Source organism: Callorhinus ursinus, unplaced genomic scaffold (genome assembly GCF_003265705.2).
Source record: "Callorhinus ursinus isolate GAN/ISIS: 27379988/994484 unplaced genomic scaffold, GSC_fseal_2.0 scaffold1, whole genome shotgun sequence".
Classification (NCBI taxonomy): Eukaryota; Metazoa; Chordata; class Mammalia; order Carnivora; family Otariidae; genus Callorhinus; species Callorhinus ursinus.
Genome location: NW_027397063.1, coordinates 143774549 through 143796032, shown reverse-complemented (window position 1 = coordinate 143796032; position 21484 = coordinate 143774549). Strand labels below are relative to the sequence as shown.

The window sequence follows — 21484 nt, the reverse complement described above, 5'->3', positions numbered from 1 at the left end:
ATTAGAATCATACAATATTTGTTCTGTGTCTGGCTCATAATATTTTCATAGTCCATCCATGTTGTAGCATGTATCTGGATTCTGTTCCTTTCTAAGGCTGAGTAATACCCTATTACACATGTGTAGTGCATTCTGTTTACCCATTCATCTGTTGACAGACACTTGGGTTGTTTTCAACCTTTTGGCCAATATGAATAATTTTGGCATGAACCCCGGTGTACAAATATCTGTTCGAGTCCCTGCTTTCAATCCCCTTTTGGATATACATCTAGGAGTTGAAATACTGGGTCATATGGTAGTTCTATGTTTAAAAAGGTAGATCCTTTTTTTTTTTTTTTTCCCTAGTTCTAAATTTTGGAGCAAGACCAAGACTAATTTCTCTTTCTCTGAATATTCTTTAAGCATTTGAAAATAGCTATGATGTCCTTTCTAAGTCTTCTCTTGTCTAAGCTAAAAATTTCAAGTGATGTAATCTGTTTTTTTAGAACCCAAATGTAAGATCTTCTATCAACCCCACATTTCATGTCATTACTTTCATCACTTATTTTCATGCTATGGGGATATCCAAATAATTTGTTCTGGGATCCAGTGCATTAGACGCCTTTCCCAAGTTTATGTTTCCTACCTTTGAGATACACTGGGAAAGCATTTAAGAATTATAAAAGCAAATGTCATCTTTCTTTTCAACTTCATGAATAATCACAAAGTGGATGGTGAAGATAAAATTACTTAATCCATCTTTAAAATTTCTCAGTGGGACCCATTAGAAGTATTCAACTTTTATTTTGTATTTTTAGAAAAAAAGTGTTTTGTTGACATTGTATTAGTTGACTTGAATACCATGTCATAAGGTAGACCATCCTTGTACATAGTAGAAGTTCCATAAGACTTGTTGTAAGAACGAAGAATGGAAACATTGGCTTTTTGTCGTTGGCTGTTTTTACTGAGACCAGATCTCTCTTGTTTTAAAGGCACTTGTGATTATTGTGGGGGCTGTTTTTATGTCCAAAGCTGTGACATCTGTTATTTCCATTACTGGGATTCTGCTAAATGTTGATCTAATATATGTTTGTGTCTAGTTTATTATACTGGTTAAAGAAGAAAAAGTGATATTCTACATATGATCTGCTACATGTTTATAAGCTGCCTTGCTCTTAAAACTCAAATAAGAATATTTATGTAAGATATTTCTACCCCTAAAGCCCTAGTATGAAAATTCCTTTTCTTAAATATCCCCCTAGGTTCTTCTTCCACAACAGTTGTCTGGTTATTTTGGCATTTGCTCGGGTAACTCAAGAATCTTACAGAATGCCTGTGTGTTGGGTTGACCAAACAGTTTAGTTAGAGGGTAGAGCTCCTGATTGACCGTTTCTTCTACTGAAGAAGAAAATTTTCTTTGGGAAATTAAACTTATGTGAAAATTTGTTATTGATGTTTTGTTGCCCCAGGAAGGTTTCAAACTTGCTGAAGATGTTAGTCTGTACACTCTGGTCATCCCATGGTTGATCTCATTTCTGAAAGGGTCATATTCCAATTATGGTTTTTTTACTCTTTAAACTTAATTTTACATACTCAGAATATTTTTAAGCATTAACAGAATAACTGTTTTGAGAATAGGATGTGCCTTTAGTTTCTCAGGTGTCACAGTTTTCCAAAACCTCACACAGCCAATTGACAAATCAGTAATATCCCCACAATTTGCAAGTGGCATACAGTTGCAGAATTTTGACCAGCTTAAAAAAAAAAAAAGAAGAAGGAGCAATACATTAGAGGAGAAACATTTCAATTGTTCAGATAAATGTATGTTGATTGTGTCATTTCATCATACATTACCCATATTGATTTGGGATAAGAGTAGTCATACTGTGTTCATTTTTAGTAAAAGGATTATGAGGAAAGTGACTAAGAAAGTGACCTTCCCAACTTGCTAATAGATTTCAACTTTGATTTCCCATTTTCGATATCCCCTGAGAACTACATCACTCCTGGAATTTGAATCTAATCCTGAGCTTTCTCCACGTGACAGCCCAGCGGTTGCGCCTTTCTCCCCTTGCCCTGGCTTTCTCATCCCCGCGATCCCATGATTGCTACTATTTTCAACTCTAAAATAAGCTCGAGAAGAAACAACCTAAATATAATGAGAAGTGGTAGTGATTTTACTCATTTTCCTCATCAAAAACAGTTGGCAGCACTGTTGATCAATTTCCCATAGCTTGTTTGGCAAGCGATTGACTGCCTTTGCTAAATACTCTCCCTTAAATTATGGTTGCAATATTGTTCCCACCGAAAAACCTACAGTAACTTTTATTTTGTGCCTTTGCATGGGGTCTCCTTTTGCTCCCTCCACCCCTCCCACTCCAACAATTGAAAGTTGGCCAGCATCCCCATTAATCAAATGTTGGATAAAAGGTATTTGTTAAAAATAGTTTTGCTTTTTTGTGAAAATGGGAAAAATTTGAACAGATTAAGATTAAATAGCAGTGGAAGAGTCGGGTAGTTTGGTGAACAGAAAGCTGGAGTAGGGTTGATTTCCTGGCACTGCTTTCTTCGCAAAGAGAACAATTTTAATCAGTTACAAAAATATTTGTGATCCATATGTTCCTCTCTGCTCATTCCCATATGCCCATATTCCCTTTTATCTCGGTAGATGGTGACTTTATGATTCAGGCATGCAAGAATAATACCTCGCTGACTTTAGAGCTCAGTGCTATTTCAAAACGTGTCCTGGTAATTACGCACACACATGTATCCAGGCTGTTCACGCTTTGAGTTGGTTACGTGAATATCAGTTTGTTCTTCCTTTTTCTTCATGGAAAGAATTATATCTTGCATCCACCTACTGGGGCTGGAATAATGCATCTGAGGCTTAGATTTGAAAACAGCATTGCCATTCACCTGCTGGATTAAATGCCACTGTACAAATATGAGGATCAGAGAAGAGAAGACAAAAAGATTGAGGTGATCGTTGATAACTTCATTTTCTTTGGGAAAAGGAAAACAGAATCCAAAAAGCATGTGGTAATTCCATCTATCACTGGTGCCTATTCTGAGACATATTAGATAATGGGCTGGTTACTTAAATAGATCCTAATTTTAAGACATGTTGACTTCTATTTAATATCGAGTGTTAGTGATAGTAGCCATGGTGAAACTGGTCAAAATTGAAAAATTAAAATGACTGTTGATTAGCGATCCATTTTTGTCCTCAGTGCATGTTCACTTATCTCTCATAGCTATATAATGTCTAACAACCAAAGAAACATATTGTAAAGCCAAATTGGCCATTCTGATAACGCAAGAACAAGGCTAGAAATTATTGACTGTATTAGTGATCGCATTTTCAACAGTTGTTTCTCTCTTGCACAACAAATGGTGTTGTAATCCAATATGCTGTTAATATAGCCACAGCAAAATCCGGTGAGGAACCGGCTGTGCTCATTTAAACTTGGGAGGGGGGGCAGCAAGGGGGAGGCAGGGAGTGTTTTTCAACTACAGACAAAATAACTGAGATGCATTTAGTGTTTGCAAAGATGGGTGTGTGATGGAAGAGGTGTGCATGTTGTTGGATTTAGCAGGTGTGCCCCAGGGTTGCAGCAGAAGGAAGAGATACCGCTTGGTTTTGGCAAATATTATTAGGAATCCATCTCTGTGTTTGCATTCAAGCTGTCTTTGCCGCTGCTCCTGTAGGAGTTGTGAGAAAAAGAAAGTGCACATTATAGCGTGGATTGTTTTCAATGGGCTCAAAGTTTGCAAATCTGTTGAATCCCTCTGACAGTCTTTCTATGCTGTCAAGCAGAATGCCCAGCTGGTGGTGGCAATCCTGATGGGGAGGGAGGGGAATGGGGAGACTGTGTTCACTGCCCGACAACAATATTAGGAGTTCTTCTTTCCAAACTGTAAGCAGGGAGGAAAGAGCTCTCTCAGCCATGCCATTGTGAAAGTTTTCTTTTTTCTTTTTTTTTTCACTTTTATATATAATGCCCATTAAATCAAAATCTTGAAATACACTTTATTAGGATAACTTTCCTAAAGAAAGGAGTCTCAGAAATAACATTAAGTATATTATATTAACCTATAATTAAAACAAAAGCTTTGGTTAAAAAAGGAGGCAAGACTTTAGCTCGTAGGTGATCTGGATTCTCATTGAGGCAAACACATAGGCTTGTTTTTTTTTTTAATATAAAGTGCGAGATTTCACTAAAAAAGGTTAAAATTGAAGTGAGTAATCTTCGGTGCATAATGCAATTGTTAATTTTAGCTCCCTGCGTGGGTGCCGCTCTGACTTGAACAGCCGGGCTGTAGCCTTCATTAGAGAAGAAGCAGGCAGCCCAAGACAGGTGGGGCTGGATCAAGCTGTGAACGTGATTTGCTGGAAGCTGGTCATTAGTGTTAGAAATCTGGTCTTATTTATTTGGTCCTTCACCCTGCCATGACTATTGCAATTATTATTATTGACTTTTCATCTTTTTTCAGGTTGACGATGTGTCAAACTGTGTAAGGGAATCGCATGGAGATGGGCATTCCGAACTGTTAATGGGGACATGGGACTCCAGTTGTCTCTGATCACTTGTGTGGATTTTCCCGGTGTAGAACGACAGAAGCCGCTAGTAAGTCATCAAGACCTACGGCAGGAATTCGGCACGAAAGGTAAAGGCCTTGTTGTCCTGCTGTCATCTCATCTGTATTTTGTTATCATATAAATGTGCCTGTTGGCAGAGAAGAGGTCATTCAGTGTAACCAAAACAGACAGGATCTAGAGCAGGGACTCGATTGGCTTACAGTTTATAACATTAGAGCTCAATTTGTTCATTCCATTTTAAATCTAGTCACAATCTGCTTTTATATGGAAATGCTTTGAAGACAGAGTTAGGGCAACAGACGTCCGTCTCCTCCCCCCGCTACCCAATACCTTGAGAAACAAGCTGTTTGCTGTGGAGAAACAGAACTGTTGTTAACTACACACAGAACCCCGCCAGTGTCACTGAAATATGAGGAATCTATCTGAATACACTGGATGGGATATCCTCAAATCTCCCCAAACTTAAAAGCAGTGCACACCAATAACTTACAGACTCAAGCCACCATCCTTTAGAAAACTCTTCCTTTTACATTCCCATAATCCTTTGCCAAGTTAGCCTGCGTTTTTTAAAGATATCATTAGATACCATCTGTTCTGTCACGGTAGATCTTAGCAAATTTGCAACAGAAATCGCTGTGGTTTAGATTTTTTTCTCATGCTTCCCATATCCAGTTGGAAATAAAGTTACTGAATTAGTAAGTGGTAATTAAACACTCCCAAAGAAACCTATCCCTGATTTGTCCAATAATCATTACCATTGTAATGACTGGAAGGAGGACAGTTATTGTTTGGGAACTTCTGTGGAAGAACAGACTTTCTAGGTCACACTGTTTTTCTTTTTCTCTTTTTCCTTCCTTCCTTCCTTCCTTTCATATTTCTTTCCTTTCTCTCCTTCTTCTCACATCTTAAAAAAAAAAAAACTGAGGAGGAAGTAAATGCTAAATTATTCATGAACCTCATTTGACAGCATATCAGAAGGGGAAGTGTCAGGGGTTGTACGGAGGTTGGGAGAAAAAAAAAATAATAACAGGCTTTAACTTCGAAAAGCCATTTCCAGCATCTGGGTAGTAGTGTACTGTGGGTCTGGAGTAGCGGGGTTCAGTGGCTATAGCTTCATTAAAACTGCCTGCCAGAGACTGCCTTCCACGGGGTCTGTGTAACACTGGCAACTGCCAGGCACTCAGGAAAGCATTCTTGCTTTTAATAATGTAGCTGTCAATTTGAAGCCTGAAAATGTTGGCCCTGAAAGGTTTATTGCCAAATTTAGATCTTATATTTATATTGAATTATTAGCTCTTAAATTGATTTTTGCCCTTACTTGTAGAGTACACGGTATTCCTTATGCCTTAGGAAGGCATGTTGGTGGGTTGAAACTTGCAAATCATTTTTGAATCATCTCAGACATGCTGCAGAACACCAATACCCGCTCTTGCCTCAGCAGCTGAGGGTCATCTCTTCAAGAGATGGAGCAACACTCTCTTTTTCTTTTTCTTCTCCTTTGTCCTGGGGCATAGGGACGGGAAGATGTGTGGGAGTTCTGTGACTTGGTTTAAGATTTGTTGATCCATTTCGATGGCAAGGTGTATTCGCGATAGCGTGTGTGTATGGGTGCAGAGGGGCTGTGGATAGGGCTACTGAATCTGCCTCGCGTGTTTGCCCTGGGTACTGGATTTGATTTTGCTGTCTTATTCGCCTTTCCTGTAAAATTGGCAGAGATGCCAGAGTTGCTCATGTGAATTTGAATACAAAGGGAGGAATGAAATACCACAAGAATGATAGGAAGTGCTTCACCGTGCACTGACTTTAGGTTCTGACTTCTTAACCTCACAGGGCATCACACCTTGTTATTTTAACTTGTGTCTGGGAGAATGTCTGAGCCAGGAGACCTGAATCAGGCAGCGGTGGAGGAGGGCGGGACTGAGCAGGAGTCTGCCACCCCGGAGAACGGCATTGTGAAATCAGAGAGTCTGGATGAAGAGGAGAAACTGGAACTGCAGGTGAGCTTGGAAACCCTTTCTGTCTGCCCAGCTCGCACCACTGTGCTCAGTCCCTATCTTTCATAAGCAGAATACTTTGAAGGTTTGTTTTCTTTTTCTTTTTTTTCATTTAAGAGTTTGACTAGTAAATGAATAGGAAATCCATAAAGCTACTCCTCTCCTTTCCTAATTATTTATCACTTTTTTCTAACCAAAATGTGCTATAAAATGCCCTTTGAAATGAAATAAATAACCAGAGATCAGGTTTAATGACTGAATTTGTGCACAGCATCTCCAGAGTGATTTCCAGGCCACCTCAAGGAGCTTGTGAAGAGTTTCTCCCTGAGGCAGCTTTAGGCTAGCTGAGTTTTAAAAATGGATTTGCTATTCCAGGGAAAGCTGAAGACCCAGCTCATGATAGACAAAGAAAAATCAAAGACCTGAGCTCTGTGGACCTCTGAGGGCAGGGAAAGTTTCAATTCATATTAGCAAACAAACCTAAGCCCTAGAATTCACAGCCAGAGAGAGAGGAAGTGAGACAGAGACAGAGAAGACCCTAGAAAAGGGTGGGTGGGGGGTATTGGGGGTGATTGACTGTACTGAAAAGGTGATATGATTAAATACACCATGATTTATGAGAGCAAGAGGTTTGGTAGAGGGAAAACAAACTGTACTTGCAAATAGCCTGTATTGATTTTTCTTTGAACCAAACTACAAAAGTGTTAGCTCTTTTTATATACCAGTGAACAAAGGCAGATAACCACATAATGGCCAAAAGCCTTCAAGGTCAGCTTCCCTGACGCCCCTCCCCCCATAGCTGCTATAAGGAGAAGGAGATAAAAGTTAAAAAGGTCAAAAGTTTGGGGGAGAGAGGGAAGGGGAACCCTCCCCCAATGGTTATAATATCTTACTGTTACTATTGATTTCTGGACTCTAGTGACAACTCCTCTCTCTCTCTTTCTCTCTCTCTCCCCCTCTCTCTCCTGTGTTGGTTTACTGTCTGTTTGTTTGTTTTACTTTGTTTCTAATATACAGAGGCGGCTGGCAGCTCAGAATCAAGAAAGAAGAAAATCCAAGGTAGGGTTCTGGAGATTCCCCATTGATCTGATATGATGGACGTCAGTTGCATATTTCGCATTGGGGTTAAAAATGTTTGCCACGCTTTCAAATGATCGTGTGTGGATCTTGGCTCTACTAGCCCTGTCCCCTTTTAATGGGGTTTTGTTGGCACTTTTTGTCTTTCTTTCTAGCTCTGTATGTTTTTCAATTAGAGCATTTAGGGTTCACATAGCCGCAAATGTGTGTACCTGATCTTGTTTTCACAGCAATTAGATTTGACAGCACTTTACAAAATGAGTAGCTGCTTGTTTTGCTTTCATTTAAATAAAATCTGGGGTAGATGTTTTAGTCTCGCTAGTTGATTTCTCCCTTTAAGTAAGCAGGTGCTGGTGTTTAGGTCCCTTTCCTCATCTTCTTAAACATCTTTTCAATCTGATCTCTTCCTAACTCAGTTTTAGTAGAAATTAATTTCCATCATCTTTTTCTCCTTATATTTTCACAAAGTGGCAGCAATTCATTTTTTTGTTTTTTCCGATGTGGTGGGCACAGTTTTCTAAAAGTGCCCCTTAAATCCATGTATTCACGTTCTCCTCCCCTTGCATCCCCACCAACACAGGGCTCTGAATCTTTTTTTTTTTTTTTTAAGATTTTATTCATTTATTTGACACAGAGAGAGATAGATAGCAAGAGCAGGAACACAAGCAGGGGCAGAAGGGGAAGGAGAAGCAGGCTCCCCACCGAGCAGGGAGCCCAATTTGGGGCTCGATCCCAGGACCCTGGGGCCATGACCTAAGCTGAAGGCAGAGGCTCAACAACTGAGCCACCCAGGCACCCCAGGGCTCTGAATCTTGAAGCCAGTGTAGACAGACAGCACTGAGCAGCCAATCTGAAGCTCGGTTTTAGAAATCTGGTTTTGGAATGTCCTGGGAAGGTAGAGAGGAGTTGACAGCCAGAGAATGTTTTCTGTTTGTTGTCTTTATTTTCCTTGCCTTGCCTTTTTTTTTCCCCTCCCCAGTCAGGAGCAGGAAAAGGTAAACTGACTCGCAGTCTTGCTGTCTGTGAAGAATCCTCAGCCAGGCCAGGAGGTGAAAGTCTTCAGGATCAGGTATACCCCCTGTCATTTTCATTAACTGCATGGATGGGATCTGTCTTTGTGTGCATGAGTAGAAATCTGGTATTACACAGTGTTTTTGGGGGAGAAAAAAAATAAGCAAAGAAAGACGTAGTTTCTGGCTTCATCCCCTACTTATGAGACATTTTAAACTAGCTTAACAGTTTGTCACAGAGTATTACGTTTGTTTTTTTCCAGACTCTCTGAAAACTGCAAATGGAAAGGAATTCAAAAGAATTTAGATAAAAAACTTAAAAAGTAAGCACGGTAGTGCTGCATTTCCTCACAGGCTCTCTCTTGATAAGACTGAACCAAATATAGTCCTAAGTATCCTGTCTCCTTCCTTATTGGAGATTCTTACCTCTCACTTCCCCAAAATACACTTGCCTATAAGAAACACAACTCTTGGCTCTTAACGAAACTTTGGAAATAGTGAATAAGGTGCATTGAGCTTTGCAGACGTATTTTTATGGCCTTTGGTAGAGATGCTGAATACTGAAAAAAATTGTCCAGAAATGAATCTGAGGTGATGGTGAATTTCATATTATTAAATTTATATGAATTTAATACTATTATATATCGCTGTGGATCTTTCCACTTATCTTTGCTCCTTACAAGAAGACTATTAGGGTCTGAAAATTCGAATTCTGACAAAACCCTCCCGTGACCAAATGGGGACTTCATATCGTATTTATTTTTGTTTGCCTTTTAGGCATCATATTAGCTTTTATAAAAATAGTTTAGCAGCTGAAATTTTCCTTATTTTATCAGAGGCTGAGAGAAGTCAAGACAAAAGCAAAATGATTTATCTGAGCCCAGGGGAGAGAAAATTGATTAAGATATCATTATTTTTGTTTGGGCTTGTTTGCTTTCCTCTTTTTACTTTAATTGAAATACTCTAAATTCTCCTCATGGATACAGAGAGCATTAAGAGCACTTTCTTTAAAAGGACCAAAAATAAATACCTTATAGATTTTGTCCTAAGAGTATTTTTTTTTTCGCTAGCCTCATTTTCTTATCGTGCCACTCATGTCGTAAGGCATGGACAGGCTATCTTTCTCTAGCCATCACTATGTTTCATACACAAGCTTTATTTTACTTGGGCTCTGAGAAATGTGTGGCTTTTCTTCAGCATTTTACTTGTGCTTCTATTTTTAATGGAGACTGAAAAGGGGGACTAATGCAACTATCACGGCTTGTATTATTAAATGTTGATTGATGGCTTATAATGTACTGCACACGATATATGTTAACTCCGCGGAATGACAGACTCTGGGACAAGTCATACCCCAGTTGTCCCCCACTCCTAATACCAGGCAGAGGGGGACAGCCTTTATAGACTGAATCTGCTTTTCATCCCATTTGACAAGGTACCAGGAGGAAATTTTTTAAGAGATCATCTGTATCATAGTGCCCGTCCTGGACCTAAGTCTAGTTTCTCCATACAATTGTGCAGAGAAATAAGATGCAATCGGTGCTTTGTTCCTGCTGGTTTCAAGCTCAGTGACCAAGACTAGCCGTGTAAGAGAGAATTAGAACTTGTACACCTCTCTTTGGGCTGGCTGAGGGGTGGTGGGAGCAGGCGGCCAATAAAAAATACCCAGACACACATATTAGCAAGTGGGCATGTGACTTGTTAGAGAATAAAGAAGCAGACCTTTGAGCTTATATGCAATGCCTTCATTAGGTACCACCGGCACTTACAAAATGTGGGAACTGAATCCCAGAGAACCCTGGCAGAAATATACAGTATATGGATTGTATTGCTTCCCTAATATTTGTATATTCACAGTATTTGAAAACTGCCTTCATTTTCCTGTGTGGGAAAAACTCTTGCTACCTGTATTACTTGATCTCAGACCCATAGCTGCTGGTTCAGTCTGTCCTTCAGTTAAAGGAGTTTTGCTTTCCTAATGTTATACTATTTACCTATCAGTGTATTACTGTGACTTGAATCATTCTTTTATTGTTGTTGGATATAAACTTATCCTGTACCAATGTATTTATTAACACTTGTATTTTATTATTGAGCATATCAATAAAAATATTAAAAAATAACAGATTGTTTTTTACCAACTCTATAGCACTTTTGTGTGTTCTTTCAACACCATAATGTATATTTATGTATAGAAAAGATAGGTATTTTTCTGAGAATACTATCTGTCCACACATGGCGTGAGTTTGTACTTTTTTTTTTTTTTCTGGTGGAAGATGTCTTTTAGCCTCTGCTCTTGTATTTATGCTTCCAGGCCTCTTAGATTGTAGATTCAAACTGACAGAGGCTGGGTGATGCAAGAGGTTTTGAAGAAGCAATGAGACCACTCCAATGGCTTGGTGCCTTCAGTTTCCCCGCCTGATCAACTATTGAATTGATTCTTCCCCACCCCCAACTGTATTCTCTGAACCAGAAATGTTGCAGCTGTCTCCTTAGCAAGCAGAAGCAAATCAAAACCTTAAAGTCTGCCCAAACCTTTGCAGACTAAAGGCATTTCTGTCCCAAAGCACATGACAATAGAACCTATAATCAAGTTACACTCAGTTTTACATGTTTTGCATAAGTCTATCCCCAGGATAAACACGTGGATGTCAGGAAATCTGGCTAGGATAAATATCTATCATGAGAACATGTTTTATTTTATCCTCTCTATCATATGTCTTTTCAGCCCTGGTGCCTTTTTATTCCAGCCAGGAGTTCACAGTGGAGCCCCTCCTAAAAAGCAAACTTGATTTCGGGGGTCTTGTTTTATGCTTGTTAGATTAGCCAAGTTTACCAAGAACCCTAGGAATCCTAGGATGGCCATAATTTGAGGAGGTTCAGGCATTGCTTTAGTCACATGTATAGGAACATTTGTTTAGTTTTTAGTGAGAAACACTATTAGTCATTGGGAATTTTTTTTTTTTTTTACATCATGAATTTTAATGTCACTAGTAGAAAAAAGCTTTCCCATCAAATGATCTCTTACATAAGAGAAAGCAGACTTAATGTTGGTTAATTTGTCATAGTTTTAATCATAGCATAGGTTTTTCATAAAACTTCTTAAAAAATATGATTTGGCTCATTCTTCTTCAAAACAGTGAACATACTATCAACCACATGGCTGATATGTGAGTTAAAACAATCTGTCTCCAGTGCAAAATAAATAAATATAAAAACGGATTCAGTCCCAATACAGTAAATGGTCAGTACTGTACCAAAGCATCAGTTCAAGAGAATTTTACATTTTGGAAAGAATTGACTGATAAAAATTAAAATAATATTAAATATTTATATTTAATTGATGGGAAATATAGTTCTGTTTTCTAAAAGGCGATGCCAATTCTAACCATACATTATGATGACTTATTAATGGAGTTTATAAACAAGGTGTGATAATCATCCATACCCGGGATTCCTGCATTTAGATAGCTTGGTTTTTCTTAATAGTAGAAATCATTGTTGATGTGGTTCTAAAACAGACTTTTTATTGTAAATTGGCTATTAAGGCCTTTATGTCTGTTCTATCTGTAATTACGATTCGTAATACCTGTCTGTCTATGTTTGTGCAGATTTCTCCTTATAAGGAATTATAGAAAAGAACTCAGAAAGCTTTTTTTTTTTCTTTTTTTGAGACATGGCAGTGGCTGTGACGCAAGCTTACTGATAAGGAAATGTTTCCTAAGTGTTTAAAAATAAACCTGTAGAGAAAATAAGAGGTATGATCTAGGGGAAAGTAACTTGCTTAATGTTAATATTCATGAGGCCAAGTGTTAGTACTAGCTGTTTCTCATGACCTCCCATTGACTTCTGAAGTTTAATTCACCTTAAAGGGCAATTATTTCTCTGACAGGTTTAATTTTTTTTTTTTTTTTTACCATTTAAGAAAAAAAAAATCTGCTCCTGGCTTTCATTTTCCTGTACTTAATAACCTCTATGCAAAATGGAAACCAGACAGAGATTCTTAAATCTGGCCCTAAATTATTATATTTTTTCCCCAACAGGAATCAATTCATTTACAGCTTTCCAGTTTTCCCAGCCTGCAAGAGGATGATAAATCTAGGAAAGATGACTCAGAAAGAGAAAAAGAAAAGGATAAAAACAAAGATAAAACCTCTGAAAAACCCAAGATCAGAATGTTATCAAAAGGTGAATGTGAACATGTTTCCTTAACTTACTGAATTTGGACAGATAAATAGTCACAGAGTACATCCTAGATTTACACACGTATTCACCTGCCACCAACCTCTGCATATACTTCTATATGTGTACGTGTGTGTGTGTGTAAAAGATGTGAACTCTATTTCCTTTCTGTTCATGGTGTCATTATTTGTGTATCCAGAAAGGTTAATTTTAGGATCACTTATCTCTTTGGATTTCCATTCGGATCTTCTGTTTTCGATGATAAATTTGTACAAATGACTGAGTATAAATCTGCTCTTAATTCAGGTTTATGAATCCAATTAACTTGGGCTGATGAACAGTAATGATACCCAGTTTTATATCTTAACTTCCATGTTTATCTTAAAAGACAGACAGTAGATTAGCAATTCACAGCCGGTAAGTGATATCGTCCCCAAAGCACAGACGTATATACATCAATGTCAGTGGACTACGTGATTAACATTGTATCTGCCACAAATGGATTTGGTCTCTGCAGCCCACATAACTGCCACATCATGTCTCACCTAAAAAAATATACATTTCTACTCCAATAGTAAAAAAAAAAAAAAGCTATACCTTCTAAAACCCCAAGCCCATAGTCCAGACTTTTCAAATTATGGCCATACATACAACTGTACAAAAATAAAAACAAAAAAAGGAAACAAAAGTTAAAATAAAACTAAGTTAAGTTGAAACGAAGAATACCGTGAATAAATAGCTTTGCAGTAGACATTTTTTTTCTTAAATAACCGAGAAAGAACAGGGCATCCAATCAGCTGAGGAATGATGACTGCTTATATTATGCCCTGTAACCATGTATCTGCTTATAATGATTATCTCTGCTACTGAATGTCTAAAACCCAAGGTGTGACAGGAGTAAAGAAGTGCAGGTTCCTAAGATGACTTTAGGAATTAAGCTTTAGCCAGCATCAGAAGATTTGAAAGACTTGGGAATGTTTAGTGCCCTCCTGTGTTTTGTACTGATGAATATTTAGATGGTCTCATCACAGAACTTTAATTCTTTGCCTTCTCTGTTTGAAAAGAAAAAGGGTTCCCTGGCATCTGAAACTCTTGAGAACTCTTTCTGTGGGTTGGTAGTACCTGTCACGTGGAGGCCCTGGCCTTGCTGATTGACGGCAAGACTCGAACACGTGGCATTTCACCCCACCCACCTCCTACCCGACTGTGCCCGCATCCCCTCCTGTGACAGCCGGATCTTTCCACACTCAGGATCTACTGGGTTCCTCCATCTCAAATCTGGTTTTCATTCTGGTGTTACACTGCCAAGTTGCCAGTTTCGAAACATGTACCTTCACGCCAATAGCTTCACCTAAAATTTACCCAGCAGGAGGGAAACCTTTTTCACCCTCCCTTCTCCATCAGCATTCCTGACAATTCCCTCCTGCTATTTGTTTCAGATTGCAGCCAAGAATACACGGATTCTACTGGCATAGACTTACATGAGTTTCTGATTAACACATTAAAGAATAATTCCAGGTAAATTATTAAATAAACCTCTTATTTTTTAAAAGAGTAAAGTAGAATATTGTGAAGCCACGAGTCCAAGCATTTCTAAGTACAGAGTTGTAAAATGCAGGCACCCTTTCTAATGTCCTAAACTATCTCTCATATTTTCTCGTTTCTGTTTGCATGTTTACTATGTATAGGTAGTCTTAATTCCTGGGTAGTTACCCAATGAATAAATTATAGTTTACAAGTTCTGCTTTCCTGGTCACAAAGAGATACTGATTAACGGGAAAAGATAGAGAATGAAAGTCAATGTTAAATAAACCGATTATGCTCTACTGCAGTTCTATAACTATTTACTTGGGCTTTGCTTTGCTCCAGTTTCCTATTAATTTAAAATATACAATGTATTTGATGTGTCTTATAGGCTTAATACCTTACATGTCTCAATTAACGTTAAAACTGCAGAAGTTTCAATATTACAAAATACTTAACAAATGAGATGAGAAATATCTTCAGTAGAATGAAACCACATGCATATGGACAGGATATTCTAGGGAAGAGTTAGGTAAAGAGTTATAGTCATATCAACTTAACCAATTTTTCAGACATGCAAATGAACTTTTTAGGTCTTTGGGAATGGCAAGTGCCTCAAACCTTTTCATTTTAACATTTATTTTGCAGGGACAGGATGATACTCTTGAAAATGGAGCAAGAAATTATTGATTTCATTGGTGACAACAAGTATGTTATATTGCAGTGCTGATTAATTTATATGATGTGCTTAGTTTGGTATTTGGGTTTAATTATTCATTCTGAAAAGATTTAGGGATAAATAAAACATTATTTAATATGTTTGCCGATTTGTTAAATGGAGATGCTATTAGGATTAGAAGCTATATATAGATGGGAATTGTTGCTTGGACCATGTGTGCTCCTGCTTGTTAAATTCCTGACAAAATGGCTATAAACAGGGGGCGGCTGATTAGCATAGAGTAGCGGTGACAAGAAGCAACCCTTTTCATTTTTATTATAGTTTTTTAATGGGCTCCAGCTGGCTGCAGTCGGTTATGCCTGGTCATAATTGTGCTACTTTCAGTGTAAACCGTGTAATGACACATCTCCAGACAGGCATCTGCAGTCACATACTATGTCATATCATTTGTCCCGAGCCTGGCTCCATTCATGAGGTATCATGGACCAAAATAGAATACTTTCCAAAAGACATTAAGTTCTCTTTGTTGCAAGAAATGTGCAACTATGAAACAAAGATACTTAGTGTAGCTTAATCAATAAATCCATAATAAGTGGAAAATTGTCTGGAAATGAGGACATGAAGTGTGATGCCAGAGATGAAATAAGCTGTGTGCTTTGAATGAAAAATGAATGGTTTTGTGTGTGTACCTATAGAATGTCCTATGGGCCAGAAACACAAATGCTGATTCCACTGTTTCTTGCATTCCTTTCCAGCAATCATTATAAAAAGTTCCCTCAGATGTCATCCTATCAGAGGATGCTTGTCCATCGGGTGGCAGCTTACTTTGGGTTGGATCACAATGTGGATCAAACAGGGAAATCTGTTATCATCAACAAGACCAGCAACACAAGAATGTAAGCCCATCACTGTATTTATTTAGCATTTTCTTTTTCTCTTATGGATTCATTTATAAGAGCATGGTATAAAATTCAAAGTACATGACATTTAAAATGTGCAGTGTTATTTATCTCTTGCACTTAGCAGCGGTGTGTGGCATTTATCTGCAGAAGATTATCTGAGGACTGGGAAAGTTTATAAAATCTGGGCAATAAAGTGGGTTTATTCCCAGATTTTTTACATAGCTCCTAAGACATAATTGTCTCTCTTCCATCAATACTCCATGTGATTACAGAAAAAAGCATGGGACATTTTATGTCAAAGTATAACTCAAATTCAAAAACAGACATTTTAAAACAGCAATGACATATACAGGATAATTGTCCTTTTCTTTCCTTTTCTGGTTTGTAGACCTCTATCTTATTATGGTTTCTAGAGTAACAAAAAGCTCTGCACCCAGAGAGGGAAATCCTGAACCTTAAGTCCCATTTTTTTACTTACTAGCTGTGTGACTTGAAACAAGTAAGTTAAAATCTGCCATCTCATTTTTTTTTTCCACCTGTAAAAGGAGAATTGTCTAAGTTCTGGCTCTAAAAGGAAGGTGTTTTATTTGTTTTTGATCCTTAAAATAATTGTTTGCTTCTATCTTAATATCTTTTTATGTCCCGTTGAGTCACCAAAAGCATAGGATGAGTAGTCATGTGCTTTGGAAATTGGGACCTGGCTCTCTTAAAGGCATGTATGTTTTGAGCACAGCACAAAGCCACTTTTATAAGCAAATATATGTTAAACTGAAAAACTGTCCCTATGCAAAGCATTCTCTTAAAACATTTGTGCATTGTAATTTCTTTTTTCACAGTGTGCCTTGTCAATTGTGTGAATTGCATGGATTTTAGGAATGCTGTGCTAGTGAAGGGAGCGTTCATGTCTAGCAGAGCAGCGTGTTTCAAACACTCTATTTTCTGCTCACCCGAGGCTGGACAAGTAGGGCTAGAGATGAGGCTCTTTCTCTACTCAAGGCTCAGTCTGTGTTCAGCAGAACGAGAATGAAGGTCATAGTGGAGAGAAAACAAACTGAGAGATCTGGGACGGAGCTGGGCTATTATCTCAGGGACAACGAGCTCTTCGCTTCTCTGGGCTTCCAATTACTTATTTATCTGCAGGAGAGTTTGAAGTGGATGGTATTTAAGGGCCCTCGAAGCTTCAGAATTTTGGGGTCCTATGGTTGCATTCTACTGTGCTGGCAAAATACGTTTTAAAATTTATCAGCTTTCCACTTTATCTGATTGCTGGCACATGCACCTCCTATTTTCAACTGTCACGGGAATGAAAGGTCACTGTCCTTTAAACCTTTACATGTCCTCTCTCCATCAAGCATTCCTCATTGTTGCTGTTGTTGGTTTTCATTGTCCATTCTGGTTTCTCTTATGACCTTCAGATACTGTAAGTGCAGGGACACACTGATTGCACAATAGGCCAGCAATGGACAATTTTTTTTTTCATTGGTTTTTCTCCTCTTTTTCTCTTTAGGCCATAACAGACATGGAAAAGCCCATAGATCAAGCCTGTTGTTTGATACAGGCTCAACTAGCAGAGATAGTGTGTTGATTTTTAATTCACATTGATTTTGCAATCACATGGTCACGATATTAGCATACATGTTTGATACCTGTTTCTGGGTAGAATGGTTTTTGAGAAAATTAAGCGCCGTGTAAAGACTCTCAGTAAACTTTGAGTGATGGTCCTAAACTTGCAATGTCCAGGATGGTAGCTACTAGCTACATACAGCTATTTACATTTCAATTTAAATTAGTTAAATTTAAATAAGATTTAAGCTTCGAAATTCAGTTCCTTGGTCAGGCTAGCCACATTTCAAGTGCTCGTATGAGACAGAACATACATGGAATATTGCCATGATTTCAGAAAGTTCCGTTGAGCAGCTCTTGTCTGAACTTGTGTGATTCTTGCAAGTTTCCAAATACCACTGGAGGATATAATCTGTCCCTTTAAACTTTCATTTTCTGGCTAATAAGTATCATATTATCATGTTATTAGATTTCACTTCCAGGAGAACACTAGTTTGTTTGGTTGGGTTTTTTTTCCTCCCCCAAATAGACAATTTTGAATAGATGCCTCTGGTTTATGCCTTCCAGAAGAGCAAAAGAGGGCTCGTGCAGAGAACACTTCCAGTGTAGTTGCTACAATGGAAGGGCTTGGACTGGCTTAGTCTCTTCCGCCATGCCTGTCCTTGCACACACCCTCTAGCTCTGCTCCGTGAGTCAGGCTGTGCCTAGACAAAAAAAAGGCAAATGACTGTAGAGCATGGACTTTTAAGGCATTTCCTGAAGAGCTGAGCTTACTAATGTTCAACCCAGAGCTGTCAAGTCGTGCTGTTCTATTCCAGCCACCTTTCCAACCGTCCTCTATTTGAGTGGCTGTTGTCTGGGGAAGGGGGCGAGGGGGTGCTGGTATCTTTCAGGACAAGAGAAGGAGATGAATTAAATGTCATTTGTCAAATAGTAATAGTCACCCCCTCAGAATGAGAATCACTGTTGGCAAAGAATCAGCGTTAGCAAAGAAGCATTGTTGTTCTGTAGGAAGTTGTGTGTTTAAAAGTTTAAATGGAACATTCTGTTCGGAGCATTTTGTTTAAGTGTTGGGTGTCTTGATTTTCTTTGGTCCTCCAAAAACTTTAAGAGTTGCTCTCTCAAGGCAAATGGCATGTGATGGTTGTGGGGACCACAGTAAAAGATATATTATAATAGGTATATTATTGGATGGAAATGTTTCCATTTATATTAAGGAGGGAGGCAGAGGTGGAAATTCCTCAGATGACTCCTTGTGGGTTTTGTGTTTTGGGAATACCTTTGCAGGGGATACAGTTTGATGCTACTTTAGTGCAAATACATGAACGTGCATATTTTAAATGGCACCGTAGCTTGGGAGAAATGTTGAAAAGTGCGGATGGAGGACACAAAAATGAACTAAAGGGCTGACAGAGAGAAAGCACGTTTTAATATAATTTTTAATTTTTCTTCTTCAATGACACTGATCCTCTGACATGGATGCCTTTCAGCAACAAAATGGCTGGAATTTATTTCCCAGAATCCTTGCTTTTCTAGATTATAAGCAATTCAAGTAATTATACAATGTGGCTTGAGAATATTAAGTTTTGCCCAGAGAGACAATAGTTTCACATGAGGTTCAAAACATTTACTCATGACAGTACACTGTGAGGATTATATTTGTGTGTGTATGTACTTTACTTTCCTCTAGTATCTTCTCTAATATCCTGAGATAAAATATATCTGTCTTTCATGATGGAAAAATTTGTCTGAGGGCTGACTTTTCAGTTATTTAAGTGATATAAGAGCATTACCTACTTATTATTCATTGCATTGGATACTTTACCTCTTATTTCATGTATATTATTCCATTTACTCCTGAAAACATATTTACAGCCTAAGTAATTAGAGCCTTATTTTACAGAAGCAGAAAATGAGGGACACACTCAGGTTCAATTTTGGGCTTACAGAGAAGCAATGATTAGCATGGCTGGGATCCAAGTCTGTTTGTTAAATGCCAAGAACAATTTTCTTAAATAATCTAACTCTCTTAGAGCAAAAACACCCAGAACATCTTGAGCAAAATCCTCAACAAGATTCCCTGGATTGGTGGGGAATGCCACCTCTTTGAAATCTTTTGCTATCTGATAAGAAACAATGAATGGGCCCCAGGGGAAGGGGAGATATTTTTGAAGATGAACTCAGTGGTATCAGTAAATAACGTATAATTCCCACAATTTGATAGTTCTTCTTGCATCCTCTGTGTTTATCACTACTTCAAAATGTGATATTTGGTGATATCGCTTCAATTTCAACCTTGCTTTACTCTGCTTCCATCTTTTTCCCCCCAAAAATGAAAAAGCTACACTTAACAATACTATCAGTGTAGGAGGTAAACCTACCTATTGTATTATTATGAAATTACTACTACAGGCAACCTAATTGTCTAAATCCATGGTTTCATGCCAGAGCCACAAGAGCGTGGGGTGGGGTTGAAGGATACAGTAGTCCAGAGAGAGTAGGAAATGCCAGCCATGCTCATGTGGGAGACATTCCAAGAAAGTGCCTTCCTCTGAGCAAACCTGGGTACTTTAGAGAGTTGATAAGGAAGTCACCTGACCCTCCAGCACCGCAACCTTGTAGGTTCTCGGAGCTAGCCAGGGTAAGAACAGGTGAGTATGTGTCACCTGGAGCCTCCCAGCACACCTATTGGTTCACAAATTGGGTCTGAGTAGTTGGGGATGCCCCTCATTAAAATTCACTGCCTTTTGTTGAAATGATGAATGGCGTTTTTGAGCTGAGACTCACCCTGTTATATTCTATCATCTTTAGTTTATCCCTCTTTCCCCCGTACGTTGCCAGAAATATGTTTCACTCTGTAGCACTTTTAAGTTTTTTTCTGTTGGGATTCTTTGTTAACTGTCAGATTAGGTGGTAGCACCCAATGAGCCCCTTGGGAATCTAGGTAGGGGGTGTTAGGGTCTGTGTTATTTTGGTACTGCAAATGATATTTAAAATGTACTTACTCTCTATACTGTTGCTTTTTCTTTTCTTTCTTTTTTTTTTTAGGACTGAGGCTAAAAATATGAACATGATTTTATAAAAAATATTTAAATGCTACAAATATATGTGTCTATTTTTATATGAGAAACTTTGCCCTTCTCTTTGTCTGCCTTTCTGATCTCCACACTGTCTTTTGCTTACTTTTCTAGGTGTTTAGCACAAAGCAGCCCACTGTTCTTTTATTAGATGATTTTTTTTTTTTTTTTACCTCTGTCTGCCTTTCTCTATCTTAGAGAAAGGATATATGCTCAGGTTGTATCGTTTGGAGGCTTGAAACCATCTCTTTGCATTAATGTTTTCCAAAGGGCCAAGATCAGTCATAGGCAAAGAGAGTCCCATGTGTATCTGAACGTCTTTGCAAATGTCAGAGTAACTGTTTAACTAGTCCCAGATAATTGTCATGTTAGAAGATTGTCAGCTCTTGAATATTTTTTCTTTTGACTTTGGCACCCACCCACAGTCATTGCCTCAAATCCCCTACTCTCGGTGCAGTGCAGAGCATTTCCTTCTGGAAATGACATCTCCACTGGAGGAGAGAGGTCCCTGGCCCCAGAAACCAGCTATGGTGATGACCATAGTTGGCTTGTGTTGTGAAATGAGAATAGTGACCCAAAGGCAGAGATTTGAGCCTACACCTTAAGAGAACATAATGCCTGGATTCCTGAGAAGTGTGAACCTGAGTAGTGATGACCAGAGTTGGCTTGTTCCTTTGTTCCAGAAAGGATAATTAACTGAGCTAGCTATTTGGTAAATCACAAGAACAATAAGCTTCTCTTTCATGAAGCAGTTGAGCCCAGTTGACTTTGTTGGGAATCCCTGAAGTGATGGCTAAGTCTTGCACTACAAGGCAGGACTGTGGGACCTTCCACCTGCCCAGCGACAGACACAGAGAGGAGGGTTAGAGCAGCAATGGATGTCTGTTCTGCTCAGTT

General features: G+C 38.5%; 1 protein-coding gene across 20 annotated transcripts in view; it reads left to right on the top strand.

Annotated features, from left to right (window-relative positions):
• ARPP21 (cAMP regulated phosphoprotein 21) overlaps window positions 1-21484 on the top strand; it is a 153797-nt gene that overhangs the window by 37282 nt on the left and 95031 nt on the right. For 13 of the 20 annotated variants that reach the window (XM_073902285.1, XM_073902280.1, XM_025871053.2 and 10 more), the window contains exons 1-9: window positions 4314-4388; window positions 4474-4647; window positions 6410-6576; window positions 7591-7632; window positions 8630-8719; window positions 12704-12848; window positions 14282-14360; window positions 15015-15074; window positions 15801-15941. In XM_073902285.1, the coding sequence (XP_073758386.1) occupies window positions 6448-6576; window positions 7591-7632; window positions 8630-8719; window positions 12704-12848; window positions 14282-14360; window positions 15015-15074; window positions 15801-15941 (686 nt within the window). In that variant the 5' untranslated portion in view covers window positions 4314-4388; window positions 4474-4647; window positions 6410-6447. The other 7 variants (XM_073902226.1, XM_073902222.1, XM_073902234.1 and 4 more) reach the window with 5 other exon arrangements.